This window comes from Beta vulgaris, chromosome 6 (assembly GCF_026745355.1).
Source record: "Beta vulgaris subsp. vulgaris cultivar EL10 chromosome 6, EL10.2, whole genome shotgun sequence".
In the NCBI taxonomy this organism is placed as follows: domain Eukaryota; kingdom Viridiplantae; phylum Streptophyta; class Magnoliopsida; order Caryophyllales; family Amaranthaceae; genus Beta; species Beta vulgaris.
In genome coordinates this window covers 9,489,444-9,508,984 of record NC_079207.1, presented here as the reverse complement: position 1 = coordinate 9,508,984, position 19,541 = coordinate 9,489,444, and the positions used below count along the sequence as shown (strand labels likewise).

The following is a 19,541-nucleotide window of genomic DNA, read 5'->3' as shown; positions in this document are numbered from 1 at the left end:
CAAATATTCTCATTATTGTATACCAAAAACTTATTCATGTGTAACCTTGTTAGATTCATTTCAACATGTACTTTCATAATAACAACTTTTTTATATTTTTTATTAATACGAAATTGAATATATTAGAGGTCAAAGTTACGTCTTGAAAACCGCATAAAAAAACAAGCATTATATTAGAGGACAGTATTATTTTTAAATAAATGTCATGTGATAAAGCAAATAAAAAAAAAATTAACCGTTAATAAAATTTATTCCAATTCTTATTTTTAAAAAGAAAAAAGGAAGTTAATGAACGTCAAGTCTTCTCTTCTTCCCTTAGACAATACGATCTTTGTTTTTTAAGTATAAGTATATTCTGAGCGTGTTCGAAGTAACTTTAAAATACTTTTTCAGAGTTTGGACTAATTTAAAGCTTTACTAAAATTGTATTCTTCCGTCTCTTTTACTCGCATCACTTTCCTAAAAAGAAAATAATTCATTACTTGTAACACTTTTTACTTTTGCTTTTCTCTCTATCTCTCTCCGATCACATAAGTCTTCTCTTTTTTTCCTCTCTACCTCCCTCCTACCCAAAAATTATATTAGAATTGGTGGAAAAAAAGTATTGCAAATAAAAAAAACGAAAGGTGGTATAAAGTTATATTATACCTGGGAATAACTTGTAGTGGTTGAATTAATATTCAACCAAAGAGGCGAAAACAACGACAATTTTGCACAACAAGCATTAATCCATTCGAACCTAACATAATTTGCCAATTTTCTTTCAAAGAGGAGTTAGTTACACCTAACTCATTCATTGATTGACACTTACTTATACAATCCCTTAAGTTATGAGGATTCAAACATGGACCTATTGACTATTTCTCCCCGAGTACTGTAATGTAGACCCATTAGACCAATCTACTCCCTTAACAGACTTGGACCCGAGAAGATTTCAGGTATAAAGCTACTATAGTGTCCAGTTGTTGAGATTACTCGTGATGTTGTCTAATTTTACAAAGCCCAGCCCACAATTTGCAATTTATACCTGAAATCTTCTCTATGATCCCTTAAGTCAATGTATTTTCCATTTTTAAGAATTCAAATTCCGACATGTCTAGTAATTAATACTTCATCCGTTTTCATTTTATTGCAACAATCGAGTTTTTAGATTATTAATTCACCACTTTTTTTCAATTTTCACTTTTCACTATCTATTTTGATTTAAATTCGTCTCCATATATACTTTCAAAATACCAAATTTTCATAATTTTACTAAAAAGTAATTAAAGATCTTCATAGTTAAAGTTATACTGGCAAGCGTGAAAACTCAAATGTTTCTAGTAAATAAACCTTTATTATTTTTTTCTACTTTGCATGTAAACAAATTCTTATTAAAGACATGCATATATTGTAAATCTTCTTATAATTATATATAATTAAAAAGACTGAAGCAAGCGTATATATCTCTAATACTCTTACTACAGTATCAACAAGAGACTATTGATGTCATATTTTCTTACCACAATTTCTTTTAAACTACTATTTTTAAACTCAAACCTTTTCATATTTTTTTACTTATCATGTCATGAAGTCAATTCTTCGATTTGTTACTGAACAAAAAATAAGAAAAGCCGCAAAATGAATTATGAATTTTAAGAATAGTAACATATTTATTCATTGTAACTGAACAGAGGCATCATCTGAACCAAAATACTAATTGGCTATTAATCAATGGCTTGATTGATAGAGAATACTTACTCCATTCCTTATTGCTCTTTTTATTTACAATATTTATGAGAGAGAAAGAAAAATCATAGAAAAAATGGGGAAGTTTTACCCAACAATAAAGCTACGAGAACTCTAACTTAACATAATTATACACAACAATAAATCTTTACAAAATATTAGAGAATATAATTTACATATTCTATATGAAGTATGAGCGATAACAATGAGTAAGATGAATAGTTTGACCAGGATTGTTCATGAGGTTGCGGCACTTTCCGGTCGATATCATAAGCTGTACAAACACCAAAGTGGAGTGAGAACTAAGAAGGCCTCCAAAAAAAAAAAGCCATGTGCAAAAGGAGGAGCAGAGCAATCCAGTCTGATCTATCAAAATCTCGTCCTAACGATTATACATGATTTAATATTAATTATTGAGATTCGAGTTGAATATTATATAAATAAACTTCACCTCAAATATATTGAATTTGATTCGATTTTCATCTTTTGCAAAAGTTCGGAAAATGTGAAAATAGGTCCTGATTGGCCTCATTTTATGGATTGAGCCATCTATAATGAATTGCGAATTTACTAAAACACTTCTACTTTTAAGGGAGAGTATTTCTTTTATTAAAAAAACTAATATGAACCCGGTGTACATTAATTAGTGTGTACCCGATCCATATCACGTGAGTTTAGGATAGTGTATAGGTTAAAATGATATAGTATATGTTAAAATGATATAGTGCATGTTAGTATATCTATTTTTGATATAGTGTATGTTTCTGTAATGCGTTTAATAAATATATTCCTATAGGATATAGTGTACGTAGTTATGATATAGTGTTCCTATAGGATATAGTGTACCTAGTTCTGATATAGTGTACTTCTGTATGATATAATGTACGTAGTTATGATATAGTGTATCTATTTTTGATATAGTGTACCTATGTATCATATAGTGTATCTATTTTTGATATAGTGTATCTAATTTTGATATAGTGTATAAGTGTTTACTTCTTAACCGGTCACGTGCTTGGGCCTGATCCACACTATTTTTAGTGTGAATCGGGTCCGATCCACGGAAGACGAATTGTTCTTTTATAAAAAAATTGGTTAGATGGAGTTAATAAGAGAAACAAATGCTAGGATCAAATATTATGAACGTGAGAGCAATAAAGTAAATCATTTTAAAGAAATTGCATTATTTTTCCTTTTCAAAAATGAATTCTCTCTATACCTCTTTGAGAATATTTATAGTACACCTGGGTGTACCATGCTCATGGTATACCCAAGACAATTTTCTCCAAATGAGCAAAATAAGCGAATGAGCAAATGAGCAAATGAGCAAAATAAGCGAATGAGCAAAATGAACAAATGAGCAAACATTTTTACTCATTTAAGAAAATGAGCAAACACTTTTATTACAAATTGAGCAAATGAACAAATGAGTAAATGAGCAAAATTCCCATATGAGCAAATTTGGTGTCAAATGAGCACATAAAGTTCTAATTTATTACAAAAATACCCCTGAATGTACCATGCTCATGGTACTCCCAGGTGTACCATGACTCCATGAGTGAACTCTACCTCTTTTATCACATCGGTCCTTTTTTCTTCTGTATTTTTTAACTCTATTTTCATTATATACACTCCTTAATATATGCACAGAATCTTAGTCATATAATTATATCTAAATAGAAAAAGTATAAAGCAATTTTTCACGAACATCGTAAAGGGAAATCCAGGTAAACAAAACAAGACGCTATTGCAAAACTTTTTTTATATACAACAAAAATAGGAAAGACGAACTACTATGCATGCACATGGTAATTTAATTTGTCAGATTAAGGCATTAAGCAATGGTTGTCTAGAGTCTGTCATGCCATTTTATATATGAGAACGTATTGTGTCGGACTCGTCCGACACAACACTCTCATCGGACGAGCAACGCAACGCAACGCGCGCGACTTATTAAAGACCGAAAAATAAAAAAAAAATAAAAAAAACAAAAAAAACACTTTCATCCCCTTCATCCGCTTCATCCGCCATTGTTCAAGAACAAAAACATATCCAACACTTCCACTTTCTCACTACAAATCTAGTTCCACTACTGAAATCTAGTTCGTTACAAATTGAACAAGAATGTCAGCCGAAGATTCGAATTCACAAATCGCAAGTTCGTTACAAATTGATCTGAGCAATGAGAATACTCACAGAGATCTCACATTACAAATCGAACTAAACAATGAAAACCGTAACACAGATATCACATCAGAAAAAAAAAGAAAGAAATTACATGAAGAATCAGCTGGAATACAAGACAAAGTAACAGGTGTATGTCTAAATTTAATTTTCAATTGCATTTACTCATTTTCAGTTATAATTTTGATTGTATCAGTTAGTATGCATAAAATTACCTTTTACATTGCAACAAAAGTCTATTTTTCACTCATTAACTTTTTTTTCAGTTAGACTTAATTAGTTTTCAGTTAGACTTATAAAGTGATCAGTTAGAGTACTTTAGTTTTCAGTTAATATAGTTTTCAGTTACACTTAATTAATTTTCAGTTGGACTTATTACCTCTTCAGTTAAACTTATTTACGCTTCAGTTAGACTTATTTACTCTTCTGTTAGACTTATTTACTCTTCAGTTAGACTGATTCAGATAGACTTATTAAGTGTTCAGTTAGAGTAATTTAGTTTTCAGTTAGACTTATTTACTCTTCAGTTAGACTGATTCAGTTAGACTTATTAAGTGTTCAGTTAGAGTAATTTAGTTTTCAGTTAGACTTATTAACTCTTCAGTTAGACTTATTTACACTTCAGTTACACTTATTTTCTTTTCAGTTAGACTGATTCATAGACTGATTCATTTAGACTAATTTAGTTTTCAGTTAGACTTATTTAGTTTTCAGTTAGACTTTTTAACTCTTCAGTTAGACTTATTTAGTTTTCAGTTAGACTTATTTGCTCTTCAGTTAGACATATTCAGTTAGACTAATTTAGTTTTCAGTTAGACTTATTTAGTTTTCAGTTAGACTTATTAACTCTTCAGTTACACTTATTTTCTTTTCAGTTAGACTGATTCATAGACTGATTCATTTAGACTAATTTAGTTTTCAGTTAGACTTATTTAGTTTTCAGTTAGACTTTTTAACTCTTCAGTTAGACTTATTTAGTTTTCAGTTAGACTTATTTGCTCTTCAGTTAGACATATTCAGTTAGACTAATTTAGTTTTCAGTTAGACTCATTCAGTTTTCAGTTAGACTTATTTAGTTTTAAGTTAGACTTATTTTCTTTTCAGTTGGTCCTTAATTTATTTCATTTAGTATAATTATTCTTTCATTTGATACTATTACAATCATTCTCAGCTACACTTGTTTAGTTTTCAGTTAGTGCTTTTGTTCTTTAATTTAGTGTCCTAATTTTTTGACAATGAACTCAACAGCTGAACATGAATATCTCAAGTACATCAATGACGAAAATATCAGTAGCAGTTTAATAGGGAGACATGTTACAGATCACAAAGATGGCTACAACTTGTATCAAGCACACTCAAGAGCATTAGGATTTAGTATTAGGAAACAAACTCTAAGGAGGAGGAGAATTGATAATTCAATATACGAATTCTACTTGGTTTGCTCAAAGGAAGGAGGCTCAAAATCAACAAACAAAATAACAGAACCAAAAGAAAAAGACACACAACAAGAAAAACCTGTTCAGATACCAGATGTTGAGCAGCCAACCAACAAAAGAAAGGAAAGAGTAGTCAATGAAACAAGAACAGCATGCAAAGCCATGGTCAGATTTAAGCAAGAAAAACCTGGTGAAGACTTTGTTGTAGTAGCTCATGAGTTGCAGCACAACCATGAGTTGGTAATACAACAAGAAATACATCATCTGAAATCAGAAAGGAAGATAACTGAACAAAAGGACAACTAATACAAACAATGGTTGAATCTGGCATAAAGCCAATGCATGCATACAACTTTTTGTGTCATGAGGCTGGATCAGAAGAAGTAGTGGGCCACACAAAAAGGGACCATCTAAACTATATCACACAGTACAGAACAAGATTGGTTGAAGGAAAGGATATGCAGAGTGTGTTGGACTTACTTCAGCAAAGAGCGGATGATGATCCTGCATTCTTCTACAGGCTGAAATTTGGGGAACATAACAACATCGTCAGCTACTTTTGGCGAGATTCAATGATGTTGGAGGACTTCAAAGCATATGGAGATGTTATGATATTTGACACAACATATAGGACAAACAAATATGGACTGATATGTGCACCATTTGTTGGCATAAATTGCCATTGGAAAACAACAATGTTTGCATGTGCTTTCATAACTAATGAAAAGGAAGAGAGCTTTGAATGGCTACTAGAAACATTCAAGAGAGCAATGTGCCAACAAGAGCCAAAGACAATTTTCACTGATCAAGATAAGGCAATGGGCAATGCAATTGAAAAGGTATTTTTCAGTTAGAATTATTTAGTTTTCAGTTAGAATTATTTAGTCTTCAGTTTGAGTTAATTATTTATAATTCAGTTAGACCTATTTAGTTTTCATTTAGACTCATTAATTTTTCAGATAGCCTTATTTACTTTTTAGTTACACTAATTTACTTCTCAGTTAGACTCATTGAGTTTTCAGTTAGACGTATTTAGTTTTAAGTTAGACTCATTGAGTTTTCAGTTAGACTTATTTAGTTTTCCGTTAGACTAATTTAGTTGTCAGTTAGACTCATTTAGTTTGTCAGTTAGACTCATTTAGTTGTCAGTTAGACTCATTGAGTTTTCAGTTAGACTCATTTATTTCCACTATTTCAGTTAGACTTCTTTCTTTTTCAGTTAGACGTCTTGATTATTCAGGTAGACTTAATTAATTTTCAGTTAGACTTATTTAGTTGTCAGTTACACTTATTTACTTTTCAGTTAGACAAATTTACTTTTCACTTAGACTTATTTAGTTTTCAGTTAGACTTATTTAGTTTTCAGTTAGACTCATTTAGTTTTCATTTGGGCTTCATATTACTTCTTTTTGTCTAATGAAATTTTCAGTTAGCATTTACACTGTTTTCAGTTAGACTTCTTAAATTTTCAGTTGGTCTTCATATTATTTCTTTACCTTTTAAATTAGGATTCACAAGAATTCAAATGAAAGTGATTTCTAGCATAATATGTACTATCTTAAATCAGGTTTTCCCAAATACAAGACATAGGCTTTGCCTTTGGCATATAGAGAAGAACTTTGTAAGCCACTTCGGATCCCTCAAGACCAATGAAGACTTCAAGAACATGTTCAAGAACTGTTTGATGGGGTGTCAAAATGAATCAGGCTTTGAAGAATTGTGGGCGAAAATGATGGAATTGTATGGACACGAGAAAAAAGAATGGTTCGAGCAAGTATATGATCAGAGACACAAGTGGTGCACCGCATTAAACAGGGATATGTTTTCAGCTGGAATCTTATCATCACAAAGAAGTGAAGTCACAAATAAGGCAATATCATTCAATGCAAAAGCAACAACAAACCTGTTTGAATTCTATCATATATTTGAGCAAACAGTGAAAAGATGGAGAAGCAATGAAACTAGTGACAACTTCCGGAACAGAACTGAACGTCCCAAAGCCGTCAAATCCAAATCAAAGCTTCTGAAACATGCTGCTGATGTATACACACTAGCACTATATAATGACTTTGAAACAGAGTATGAGTGGGCAATGGCATCATTTTTACGAGCATTTGCAACAGAAAACTCACAGCTGAAGTTGTTTGAAGTCTCACCAGAAGAAGATTTCAGCAATTCACATACAGTAGCATACGATGAGGCGACAACAGAATTAGTGTGCTCATGTCAATGCTTCACAGAGACGGGAATGCTTTGCTTTCACATAATAAGGGTCATGCACATGTTCAGCATATTTCAAATACCACAAAAATATATCCTTAAGAGATGGACAAGACTTGCAAAGTCAGCAGTATGGGAGAATGTTCAAGGTTAGTGAAATAAATCAATATGAATAACTGACAAATGAAAGCAACTAACTGAAAAACTGAAGACTCCAACTGAAACAATTAACTGATCACCTGAAAGATTTAATTAGTGAACTGAAAAAAAAAAGGCTCCAGCTGAAACATTACTATAACTAACTGATAAATTAATGTTACTACCAGAACATTAATTGGGGGTTTTCTTTGTGTGTGGGAGGGGGAATATTAGTAGTGGGGGGTTTTGGGGGTGTGGGGTTTAACACTTAACTAACTGAAACAATTAACACACCACCTGAAAGAATTTCTAAGCTATCTGAAAATTTTAGTTAGTCAAATGAACTAATTGACTAAGAAACATTTATTAAAGCAGACAAGGATCAAAGCCAAAATGCACAGTTGTGGACACCATGGAGACATGCAATAACCAAGAATTTCTACAACCTAGTGTCAATATGTCAATCAAATGAGGATGCAAGAACATTATGTGACAAGTCGTTGAAGGAATTATACAAATCAGTGAAAGAAGTTTTCAAGACTGATCAACAAAAACAACAAGAAATCGAAGATGAAGAACTACGAAGACAAACAGTTGAAAATCCTGAGGTGATAAAGACAAAAGGAAGACCACCAAAGGGAAACAAGAGAGTAAAAGGACATTTTGAGAAGCGTAAAATGAAGACAAGGCATCCGAACGAATATGGAACAAAAACCCCAAATGTACCTCAAGTTGAATAGTGTTCAAATAATATTAGTTTTCAATTGTATTCCACTCAGTAATTGTATTGAAATTTACACTTGTTTATTCCTAAGCTACTCGAAATTCATTAATATTAGTATTTATTGCCTTCAGTTAGACTTGTTTTTTTTTTCAGCTAGTCTTTCTAGTGCTTCATTTAGACGTGTTTACTTTTAAGCTTATATTAATTCAGTTTCAGTTAGACTTGTATATTTTTCAGCTAGTGTTAATTCTGCTTCAGTTAGACTAATTTATTTCTCAGCTTATCTTTATATTGCTTCAGTTAGACTTGTGTCTTTTCAGCTAGTCTTAAAAATGCTTCAGTTAGACGTATTTATTTTTCAGCTTGTATTAATTGTACTTCAATTAGACTTGTGTTATTTCTGCTTCAGTTAGACTTATTTGATTTTCAGCCTCTATTAATTACGCTTCAGTTAGACTTGTGTAGTTTTCAGCTAGTATTAAATTTCCTTCAGTCAGACTTATTTATTTTTCAGATAGTATTAATTGTGCTTCAGCTAGACTTCTTTATTTTTCAGCTAGTCTTTATAGAGCTTCAGTTAGACTTGTTTATTTTTCAGTTAGACTTGCTTGTTTTTCAGCTACTATTTACAGTGTATAAGTTAGACTTAAAATTTATATTTACAAATATATGTCATACACTTATTATTATGAGTTAGATTTTTCATTTTTCAGTTGGTATTTGTATTTTTCCAATTAATTTTCAAACAACTTCATTTTTACACAAATGTATTCCATTCAAAGTAAGTGTAAATGTACAATTCATTAAAGAACACAATATAAAATGTAAAATGAGTTCTGTGCTATTTGTACTGTACATTGCAAAATTCAATGGTTTCTATTTCTACTGTACATTATAAAATAATAAAAAAAAAGTTTGGCACCTAACAATAATGAAATTTCAACAGTTGCTCTATTTTCACTTTGTCTCCAAAATTATTATTCAACACATCTTCTACTTTCGCCTCATGATCCCTCCTTCGCCGTAAAATGTGTGCTTCTTTTCTATTCGTCTTCTTTGATCGATTAAATGCTAATTTATCTAGGACAGCCTCTTTATCCTTCCTTATCTTCTGTCTTGCCATCAGTTCAGGTTTCTTTGCAGACCAAACATAACAGTCATGCTTCACTTTCTCTCTCAGTTTGTTTAAAGGATGGTCCACAAGACGAACAGCAAGCCTACACCGCTCAAGGTTTTTGGTGGCTGCCTAAAAAATAAAAAAAATCAAAACTATTAAAAAAGGTTCAAAAATGTAACAATTACAAAATAAAACTAACTGAAAATAAACAACAACATCAACTAGTCTTTATAGTGCTTCATTGTTTTTCAGGTAGTCCTTATAATGCTTTCAGCTAGTAATGATTGTGTTTCAGTTAGACTTGATTGTTTTTCAGCTAGTATTTATTATGTTTCAGTTAGACTTGTTTATTTCTAAGCTAGTCTTTACAGTGCTTCAGTTAGACTTCATTATTTCTCAGCTAGTCTTTATAGTGCTTCAGTTAGACATCTTTGTTTTTCAGCTAGTCTTTCAAGTCCTTCACTAACCCTATCATACCTTTTTCTATTAAAAAACTTTCAAAAACAGAAATGTAACAAGCAAAATAAAGTAATCATACCCTTTTCAGGTCAACAAGTGCAGCATGGTTAGTATTATGACCGTCATACAGCTCCATGGTTTTGATTGCATAGACACCACAATCAAAATTGTTGTCCTTGCTTCTCCAAGGGAAGTAAAGAGTTGATGTTTGCCAATGGTGGAGACGATCAAAATCACGACACCTCATAGTCTCTTGCATAAAAGAATCAAAAGCACGACACTGCATTTGAAGATCAAAAAAAAAAACAACAATTAAAAAACAAGTAATAAAATGGAACAAAAAAAAAATACAAATGCTCATAAAAAGGTACTTACAAAGTATGTAAGACCGTTAAATTCCTCATGCTTATATCTATCAATGTCCTTCATGTCTGTACGATTGTCAATATTTTCAATCCTTTTTGCTTTCTTGTTCAGCACCAAGACAGTATAATGATCATCCTTGTGAACAGGAACAAAAATCTGGAAGATAAACATAAGATGCAAAAGCAATAAGTCTACCTGACAGAGAACAAAAAACGAAATGAAATACTAAAAACACTAGCTGAACTAAAAACATACACTAACTGAAAACATAAACTAGGACTAACTGACAAGTAACATACACTAACTGAAAGAGAAAATTACACTAACTGAACAAATAAAAAAATAGTTAACAATAATACAACTAACCAGTTCAGCTTCTCGAATATCATTGCGTGGAAATGATTTCACCCATGAAGAAATAGCTTCCTTACATTTCTTGTAGAATAAATCATCATCTTTTGTAATAAGCTTTTTCTTGTTTTCTTCCCATTCCTTAAACTTCTGATCATACTGCCTAGTGCCCTCCAGGTTCTTCAAAATAATCTCATTTTCAGCAATCTCACTCTCAAACTGAACCTTTTTTACCTTCTCAGCACACAACCAATTGATATAGTTCTACAACAAAAGAAAATAGATATAATGACAAACTGAAACATTAAGTTTAGTTTTCAGTTAGACTTTTTAAAATGTCAGTTAGATTTATTTACTTTTCAGTTAGACTTATTTACTTTTCAGTTAGACTCATTAAGTTTTCAGTTAGACTCATTAAGTTCTCAGTGAGACTCATTAAGTTTTCAGTGAGACTTATTTACTACTCAGTTAGACAAATTTACTTTTCAGTTAGACTCATTTAGTTTTCAGTTAGACTTATTAAGTTTTCAGTAAGACTCATTAAGTTTCAGTTAGACTCATTAAGTTTTCAGTTAGACTCATTAAGTTTTCAGTTAGACTCATTAAGCTTTCAGTTAGACTTATTTACTTCTCAGTTAGAGTAATTTACTTTTAAGTTAGACTCATTTAGTTTTCAGTTAGACTTCTTTATTTTTCAGTTACACTTATTTATTATTCAGCTAGACTTATTAAGTTTTCAGTTACACTTATTTACTTTTTATTAGACTGAAAACATAATATGACCAACTGAAAAACATAACATGACAAACTGAAAAACAGAAGATGACTAACTGACAAAATAATATGACCAAATGAAAACAAACATATAAAACTAAGCAATAACAACACTTACAAAAGGCATAATATTAAACCAAAATCTCCTTGTTGCAGAAGGTGATTCCTCTTCTTGCCTATTGAACATGAAAGCGCATCCGTCAATAACTCCACTTGTCAGCCAACCTTGACGAGGCATGCTAATTAAGTCGAATTTGTACAGCTGAACCGCATAGTTGCTATGAGGATTATCAAAATCCACAATGAGATCACTTGTAAGTTCACTTTGCATAATGTCATTTTTCATCTTCACTTCCTCAGAATCTGTATCCAATGACATATATGCAACATCTTCATACTCATTGTAAAATAGATAATCAACCAGCAACCTCTGGTCAGGAGACAGATCACTCAAATATCTATTATAATGCTGCAAACTTCGACATAATATTATGCCATGGTTGTTGACAGGAACAGCATGCAAACCAGGCGTAGAAGATGAAACAACACCAGCTTCATTATCATCCTCTTCTTTTTTAGCCTTGTCAGATGATGATTCAACTCCATGATCAGCAATCCTATCAATCAGGTCCTCCAAACCTTCATCGTCATAATCATCACCTGGTTCCTTAACTCTCACAACTTTCCCAACTTTCTCTGAAGAAGGGTCATAGTCCCACCCCTTCAATAATTCAGGTGTTGCAGGGATTTCTGACTTTGATTGTTTCTGAGGTTTGTAGGATTTGTATGATGATTGATCAGAATAAGAGCCATCACACTGCATTCAATTAAAATATTAAAAAAGGATGACAGATATACTAACTGAAAGATAAACATACACTAACTGAAAATAAAACAGATACTAAATGACAAGAAACATAAACCAAATGAAAATTAAACAATTACTAACTGACAAGAATGATACACTACCTGAAACATAACATAATACTAACTGACAAAAAAGAAACACTAACTGACATGAAACTTACACTAACTCAAACATAAACTGATACTAACTGACAACAAACAAACATACACTAACTGAAATAAAAGATATACTAAATGACAAGAAACATACACTAACTGAAACAGAAAAATAAACAAATTAAAACAGAAACTAAAACTATACTTACTCGAGGATATTTTACATTTACTGGAGTGATGATTGGAATTGAACTTCCAACACCCTCACCACTCTCTTCACTGTATGGAAGATCCTCAACAACAGGACTAGGAGTTAATAGTTGGAATGAAGGGGCATCGAAATCAGCAATGTTTTTCTTTTTAGCAGAAGAATCAACTCTCCAAGACTTTCTGCTATATACATTCTCAACTGCTTCAACAACAGGAGGAGGAGGAGGAGGAGGAGTTGGAGTACGAAGATCAACAATATCAATACCAGCAGCGGTGCGAGTAGGGACGTGTGTAGAAATTTTACACTTATCCTTATCCTTAGCCCCTTTGACTTGATCATCATCAGCATTCCTCCTCTTCCTATCAGCTTCCTTTGGTTGTTCTTTCTCAAAATCTTAATTCAAAAAAAAAAAAAAAAAAAAAAAAATATAAAAAGTTAGAGTATCAAAATTTTCAGTTGGTCTGAATATTCTTTCAGTTTGACTTGTTTATTGTTCAGGTAGTCTTTATAGTCCTTCAGTTAGACTTGTTTATTTTTTCAGCTAGTCTTTATAATACTTCAGTTAGACTTGTTTTATCTTCCGTTAGACTTATTTACTATTCAGTTACACTGATTAAGTTAGACTTATTAAGTGTTCAGATAGAGTAATTTAGTTTTCAGTTAGACTTATTAACCCTTCAGTTAGGCTTATTTACACTTCAGTTAGACTTATTTTCTCTTCAGTTAGACTTACTTACTCTTCAGTTAGACTAACTTAGTTTTCAGTTAGACTTATTAGATTTCAGTTAGACGTATCTACTCTTCAGTTAGACTTATTTGCTCTTCAGTTAGACTGATTCAGTTAGACTAATTTAGTTTTCAGTTGATATACTTTTCAGTTAGACTTATTTAGTTTTCAGTTAGACTTACTTACTCTTCAGTTAGACTAACTTAGTTTTCAGTTAGACTTATTTAGTTTTCAGTTAGACTTATTACCTCTTCAGTTAGACGTATTTACTCTTCAGTTAGACTTATTTGCTCTTCAGTTAGACTGATTCAGTTAGACTAATTTAGTTTTCAGTTGATATACTTTTCAGTTAGACTTAATTAGTTTTCAGTTAAACTAAAACAGTATTTCAGTTGTTATTTATAAGATATTATTTCCTTTAGAGCATCACATTTTTCAGTTGGTCATTGAATTCTTTCAATTAGGAATAACATGAAAGAAACTTACTTCCTCCTTTCTCTCCTTCTGTATAAACCCCAGCATCCAACTCCTTATTTCCTCCTTCCTCTTTATCTCCTTGAAGACCACAATCATCATCAGCATTGCCAGTCTTCTTCTTACCATCTTCCTTCGGTTCTTTCTCATTATCTTCATTCAAAAACAAAAGAAATGAATAAATTCATTGACAAACTAAAACTATTTTTCCACCAGATTAAATAAAAACAAATACAAAAAGTTTCATTTGGTATTTATATGATATTCAGCTAGTATTAATATTATTTCAGTTAGAATATTACCTTCCTCTCCATCTCCATGAAGACCAGCATCCTTATCTCCTACTTTGTCTTCATCTCCTTGAAGACCAGGATCACCATTATCTCCTCCTTTGTCTTCATCTACATGAAGATCAGCATCCTTATCTACTCCTTTGTCTTCATCTCCTTGAAGACCAGGATCACCATTATCATCAGCATCATCATCCTTTCTCTCATTATGATTCTGGTGATCCTTATCATCACCATCATCATCATCATCATCATCATCTTCTTTATGCTGATCATCATCAGCATTCATCTTCTTCTCATCCTCCTCTCCTTCTTTTTCATCATCTTCATTCAAAACATAACAAAACAGCTAAATACACATAAACTGAAAAAATTCATTTAGTATTCATCTCATTTTCAGCTGGTGCTCATATTATTTCAGTTAGACTGTCAAAGTTTTCAGTTGGTCATTTTATTCTTTCCGTTAGAGTATCAAAGTTAGCTATTTCACTTCTTCAGTTAAACATTTCTTTCACTTAGAGTCAAAATTTTTATTCCAACCAGATTACAAAACTACAACATGAAATAATATAATGAAAGGAACTTACTTCCTTCTTTCAAATCAACTCCATGAACACCAGAATCCAAATCAGGAACATTTTCAATTCTTCCAATCTCCAATTCAACAGGCCGCTTCACCAATAGTGAAATTGTAGGATCAACTTTGTTTGCACTGTCTTTCGCTTCCAAATGACGCTTGCATATGTCGTCAATTTGACTCAGAAAATCTGGGTTAAATACTTCACTATCATCCAGAGAAATACTGTCTTGAGACAGCTTCTCGCCTTCCTCACGAATATTCTGGGCAATCTCCAAATTAACTTGACAGAATGCAAGCGCATTCCTCTTCAACTTGTGCATGTTCTTCACATATTCCTTCAATTAAAAGAGCAAAATAGAATAAACAAACAAATCAATATGATGATGACACGAAACAACATAAACAGAAATATAAGGACCATCTGAAAGAATCAAACTATCAAATGAAAACTTAAATGAAATATAAATAAACTTATTTAGTTTTCAGTTACACTAATTTAGTTTCCAGATAGACTTATTTAGTTTTCAGTTAGACTTATTTACTTTTCAGTTAGACTTATGTACTCTTCAGTTAGACTTATGTACTCTTCAGTTAGACTTTTTTAGTTTTCAGTTAGACTTATGTACTCTTCAGTTACACTTCTTTAATTTTCAGTTAGACTTATTTACTTCTCAGCTAGACTTATTTACTTCTAAGTTAGACTTATTAAGTTTTCAGTTAGACTAATATAATTTTCAGTTAGACTTATTAACTCTTCAGTTAGACTAATATAATTTTCAGTTAGACTTGTTAACTCTTCAGTTACATAGTTTCACATCAACTGAAAAAATACAAAGATCAACTGAAAGAATACCAACATTAACTAAAAGCAGACCACCATCAACTGAAACAATAGCCTAGATTATTTTTAAGGTACTCTATATAGTGCTTCAGTTAGACTTCTTTGTGTTTCAGATAGTCTATATAGTGCTTCAGTTAGACTTGTTTGCATTTCAGCTTATATAGATTGTGCTTCAGTTAGACTTTTAATTTTCAGTTAGACTTATTACTTCTCAGCTAGATTATTTACTTCTAAGTTAGACTTATTAAGTTTTCAGTTAGACTAATATAATTTTCAGTTAGACTTATTAACTCTTCAGTTAGACTAATATAATTTTCAGTTAGACTTGTTAACTCTTCAGTTACATAGTTTCAGTTAGACTTCTTTATTTCTAAGTTACACTTCTTTACTTTTAAGTTAGTCTTATTTGCTCTTCAGCTAGAACTGACATTATTTCAGTTAGAGGTCAACAGTCTTCACTTAGAGTTCAAGAGTAAAAAAAAAAAAACATAAGATAAATGAAACTCACAGGAACACCAAGAGCATCTATTTCCTCATCAGTCATCAAACTATGAGGAAGATCCATGATAAGCTGCCTAGTTGAAGGTGATGGACCCTCAACCACCTTAATTATAGGAGAACCAGACTTCCTACTAGCAACACTAACACTGGGAGTTTTAAACTCAACCTTCTGTTTTTCACGCTTCACCGGCAGAATAAAATCCATGTTGATCTCAAACTGCTTCACAACATCAGTCAAATCCTTCTCATCCTGCCAATAACTGATAAATGGCTTACTCACATTTGAATAATCCAGATTACGACACTTGAAGTTGTGAATAACAGCAAGAGTCAAAGCGCTGACGCATCCCGAAGCTTGAATGATACTTTCTTCTGTCCAAGCTCAATCTTCTTAATCATAATAGACTGATGACAGTCCAAAACAGCAGCACAAAGACTTCTCAATATATATCCACACCAGTCATAACTTGAAATTGCAGATACATCTTCTAAACTCTTGGCACATTTCAGCACAGGCCCTAAATCAGCTATAGGACATAGAAGCTTGGACAACGAAAAATAACAAATAACTTCTTGAAATCATCCCCGGATTCATATTTCTTAAACAAATCATCCCAATTTTTTCTACCAATATATACCTTCTTGGGATCAGAAATACCAAGAAACCTATGCCAATCCTTCCTGGCACTTCCAGCCTCTACCTGACTACCTTTCCTCCTAAAGGCATCATCATCTATAACCTCTACTGCTCTATCTGACACAGGTAACCCCAAAACATCACTAATGGTAAACTTATTAAAAATCAGTTTACCATTCTTTGTTGAAAACATCATTCCAGATGCATTGTAATTTAACAACACCTCCAAATTCAGATTAGGACAAAACTTCTTTATCCTAATATCTAAGAGACTCCCAAACCCAATATCCCTAATGTCTCTTTTTGCTCATCACTTAAATTACTAACCACTTCATTTAAATGGGAATAGTCTGACAATACTTGTAGATTAATTGACTTTATTTCTTGCTCAGTGAAATTCCTAACAAAAGTGAACAAAAATAACTTTAAAACATAAAAAAATAACACAATCATATAATATAAAAGGAGAATAATAAAAAAACATACGATCTATCAAATGTGTCTTTCTGTTGATCGGGATTAGATCTTGAAAATGAAAACTTGATTGGTGATAAATCAGATTTGCCTTTCTTCTTAGACAAGGATTTATCACATCTGAAAGAAAGAAAGTTTAATCAAACAACAAAAACTGAAAAAAAAACAGCATCAACTGAAAAAATACAAAGATCAACTGAAAGAATACCAACATTAACTAAAAGCAGACCACCATCAACTGAAACAATAGCCTAGATTATTTTTAAGGTACTCTATATAGTGCTTCAGTTAGACTTCTTTGTGTTTCAGATAGTCTATATAGTGCTTCAGTTAGACTTGTTTGCATTTCAGCTTATATAGATTGTGCTTCAGTTAGACTAGTTTATTTTTCAGTTAGTCTTTACAGTCCTTCAAAGTAACTTCTTTATTTTTCAGCTAGTATTTGTTGTGCTTCAAGTAGCCTTGTTTATTTTTCAGCTACTACATAGTGCTTCAGTTAGACTTGTTTGTTTTTCAGATAGTCTATATAGTGCTTCAGTTAGACTTGTTTATTTTTCAGCTAGTCTATATAGTGCTTCAGTTAGACTTGTTAATTTTTCAGATAGTCTATATAGTGCTTCAGTTAGACTTGTTTGTTTCTCAGATAGTCTCTACAGTCATTCAAAGTAACTTCATTATTGTGCTTCACTTAAACTTGTTGCTTTATCAGCTAGTCCTTATTATTTCATTTAGTATAATTATTCTTTCATTTCATTCTATTCCAATTACACTTAAAATTTTTCATTGAAAATTTACATTACTTCAGTTACACTTGTTTCTTTTATCAGTTAGTCAATATAGTGCTAAAGATACACTTGTTCGGTTTTCACCTAGTATATAAAGTGCTTCAGATAGACTTGTTTGGTTTTCAGCTAGTATATAAAGTGCTTCAGATAGACTTGTTCGTTTTTCAGCTAGTATACAAAGTGCTTCAGATACACTTGTTCTTTTTCAGCTAGTCTATATAGTGCTTCAGATAGACTTGTTTGTTTTTCAGATAGACTTATTTAGTTTTCAGTTAGGCTTATTTAGTTTTCAGTTAGACTTATTTAGATTTTAGTTAGACTTATTTAGTTTTCAGTTAGACTTATTAGTGTTCAGTTAGAGTCATTTAGTTTTCAGTTGGACTTATGAACTCTTCAGTTAGACTAATTTACGCTTCAGTTAGACTTATTTACTCTTCCGTTAGACTTATTTACTCTTCAGTTAGACTGATTCAGTTAGACTTATTAAGTGTTCAGTTAGACTTATTTACACTTCAGTTAGACTTATTTTCTCTTCAGTTAGACTTATTTACTCTTCAGTTAGACTGATTCACTTAGACTTATTTAGTTTTCAATTAAACTTATTTAGTTTTCAGTTAGACTTATTAACTCTTCACTTAGACTTATTTTCTCTTCAGTTAGACTTATTTGCTAAACAAAATCAACTGAAAAAATATAAGAATAAACTGAAACAATACAAGAATCAACTGAACGAATATAAATATCAACTGAAAACAACATCAACTAAAAGAATACAAGTAGCAACTGAAAGAATATTATAATCAACTGAAAGAATATATAAATATCAACTGAAAAACAACAACAACTGAAAACATCTGTATAAAACAACAAAAACTGAAACACAAACCCAGAACATGAAATAAATACTCTGATAAACTGAAAACATTCAAAAATAGAAAAAAAAATATCTAAACTACTCTAAGAACTTGAAATCTACCTTGGATCATAATCACCATCTCTCCTTTCTTCTTCCCAGCAGTAGACACTGCCAAAATTTTTCCTGAAGATCCAAGACTCTTCACCTTCTTCGACTTCGGGCTACATTACAATTACAACAACAAAAACGCTCAAATTTTGAAAACAAAAAAAAAATTACAGCAAAAACAAACGAAATTATACCTAGAATCATCATTTCTAATCCTCTTCACCATATTTGCGATGCAAATGTAATGGATTATGAACAAAAAAACACGCTAAGTTTCAACAGCAGAGAAGCAGAGGAGCAGAAAAATTCTAGAAATAATCAGTAAATAATATATCGGTTTCTTTGAAATGAAGAAGAATCAGTTTTAAAACTAGCGAGAATCAAGCAGAAATCCAAAAAACAGTTTCAAAATCAAAAAAGATAATGACCTAATAACCGTTGTATGTTTTTTCTAAAATAAACAAAACTGCTGATCAACAAAACAAATATGAAAAAAAAAAGGAAAGCCCGCGCGTTTTTGTTGGCCAGGCCCGTCCGACGGAAGCTATTGGGTCAGACGGTCTGACCCAATACTTTCACTTTAACTTATTGCCCCTC

At 31.7% G+C, this 19,541-nt stretch overlaps 2 protein-coding genes across 2 annotated transcripts; one reads left to right on the top strand and one right to left on the bottom strand.

Annotated features, from left to right (window-relative positions):
- The first annotated feature begins 4,999 nt into the window (after nucleotides 1–4,999).
- LOC130591987 (protein FAR1-RELATED SEQUENCE 5-like) lies at nucleotides 5,000–8,550 on the top strand. The gene is made up of 3 exons (XM_057396012.1): nucleotides 5,000–6,187; nucleotides 6,916–7,717; nucleotides 8,082–8,550. Exons 1-3 carry the CDS (start codon nucleotides 5,663–5,665, stop codon nucleotides 8,444–8,446), a joined length of 1,692 nt encoding a protein of 563 aa, XP_057251995.1. The 5' UTR covers nucleotides 5,000–5,662; the 3' UTR covers nucleotides 8,447–8,550.
- Nucleotides 8,551–9,287: 737 nt separating this feature from the next.
- Nucleotides 9,288–16,569, bottom strand: LOC125499119 (uncharacterized). Its single transcript, XM_057395662.1, has 11 exons — nucleotides 16,542–16,569; nucleotides 16,092–16,456; nucleotides 14,750–15,077; nucleotides 14,175–14,486; nucleotides 13,885–14,025; nucleotides 12,670–13,064; nucleotides 11,616–12,314; nucleotides 10,739–10,987; nucleotides 10,382–10,528; nucleotides 10,086–10,286; nucleotides 9,288–9,676 (listed from the first exon to the last, which is right to left on the bottom strand). The coding sequence occupies exons 1-11, from the start codon at nucleotides 16,567–16,569 to the stop codon at nucleotides 9,353–9,355; spliced, it is 3,189 nt and encodes a 1,062-aa protein (XP_057251645.1). The 3' UTR covers nucleotides 9,288–9,352.
- Between the last annotated feature and the right edge of the window lie 2,972 nt (nucleotides 16,570–19,541).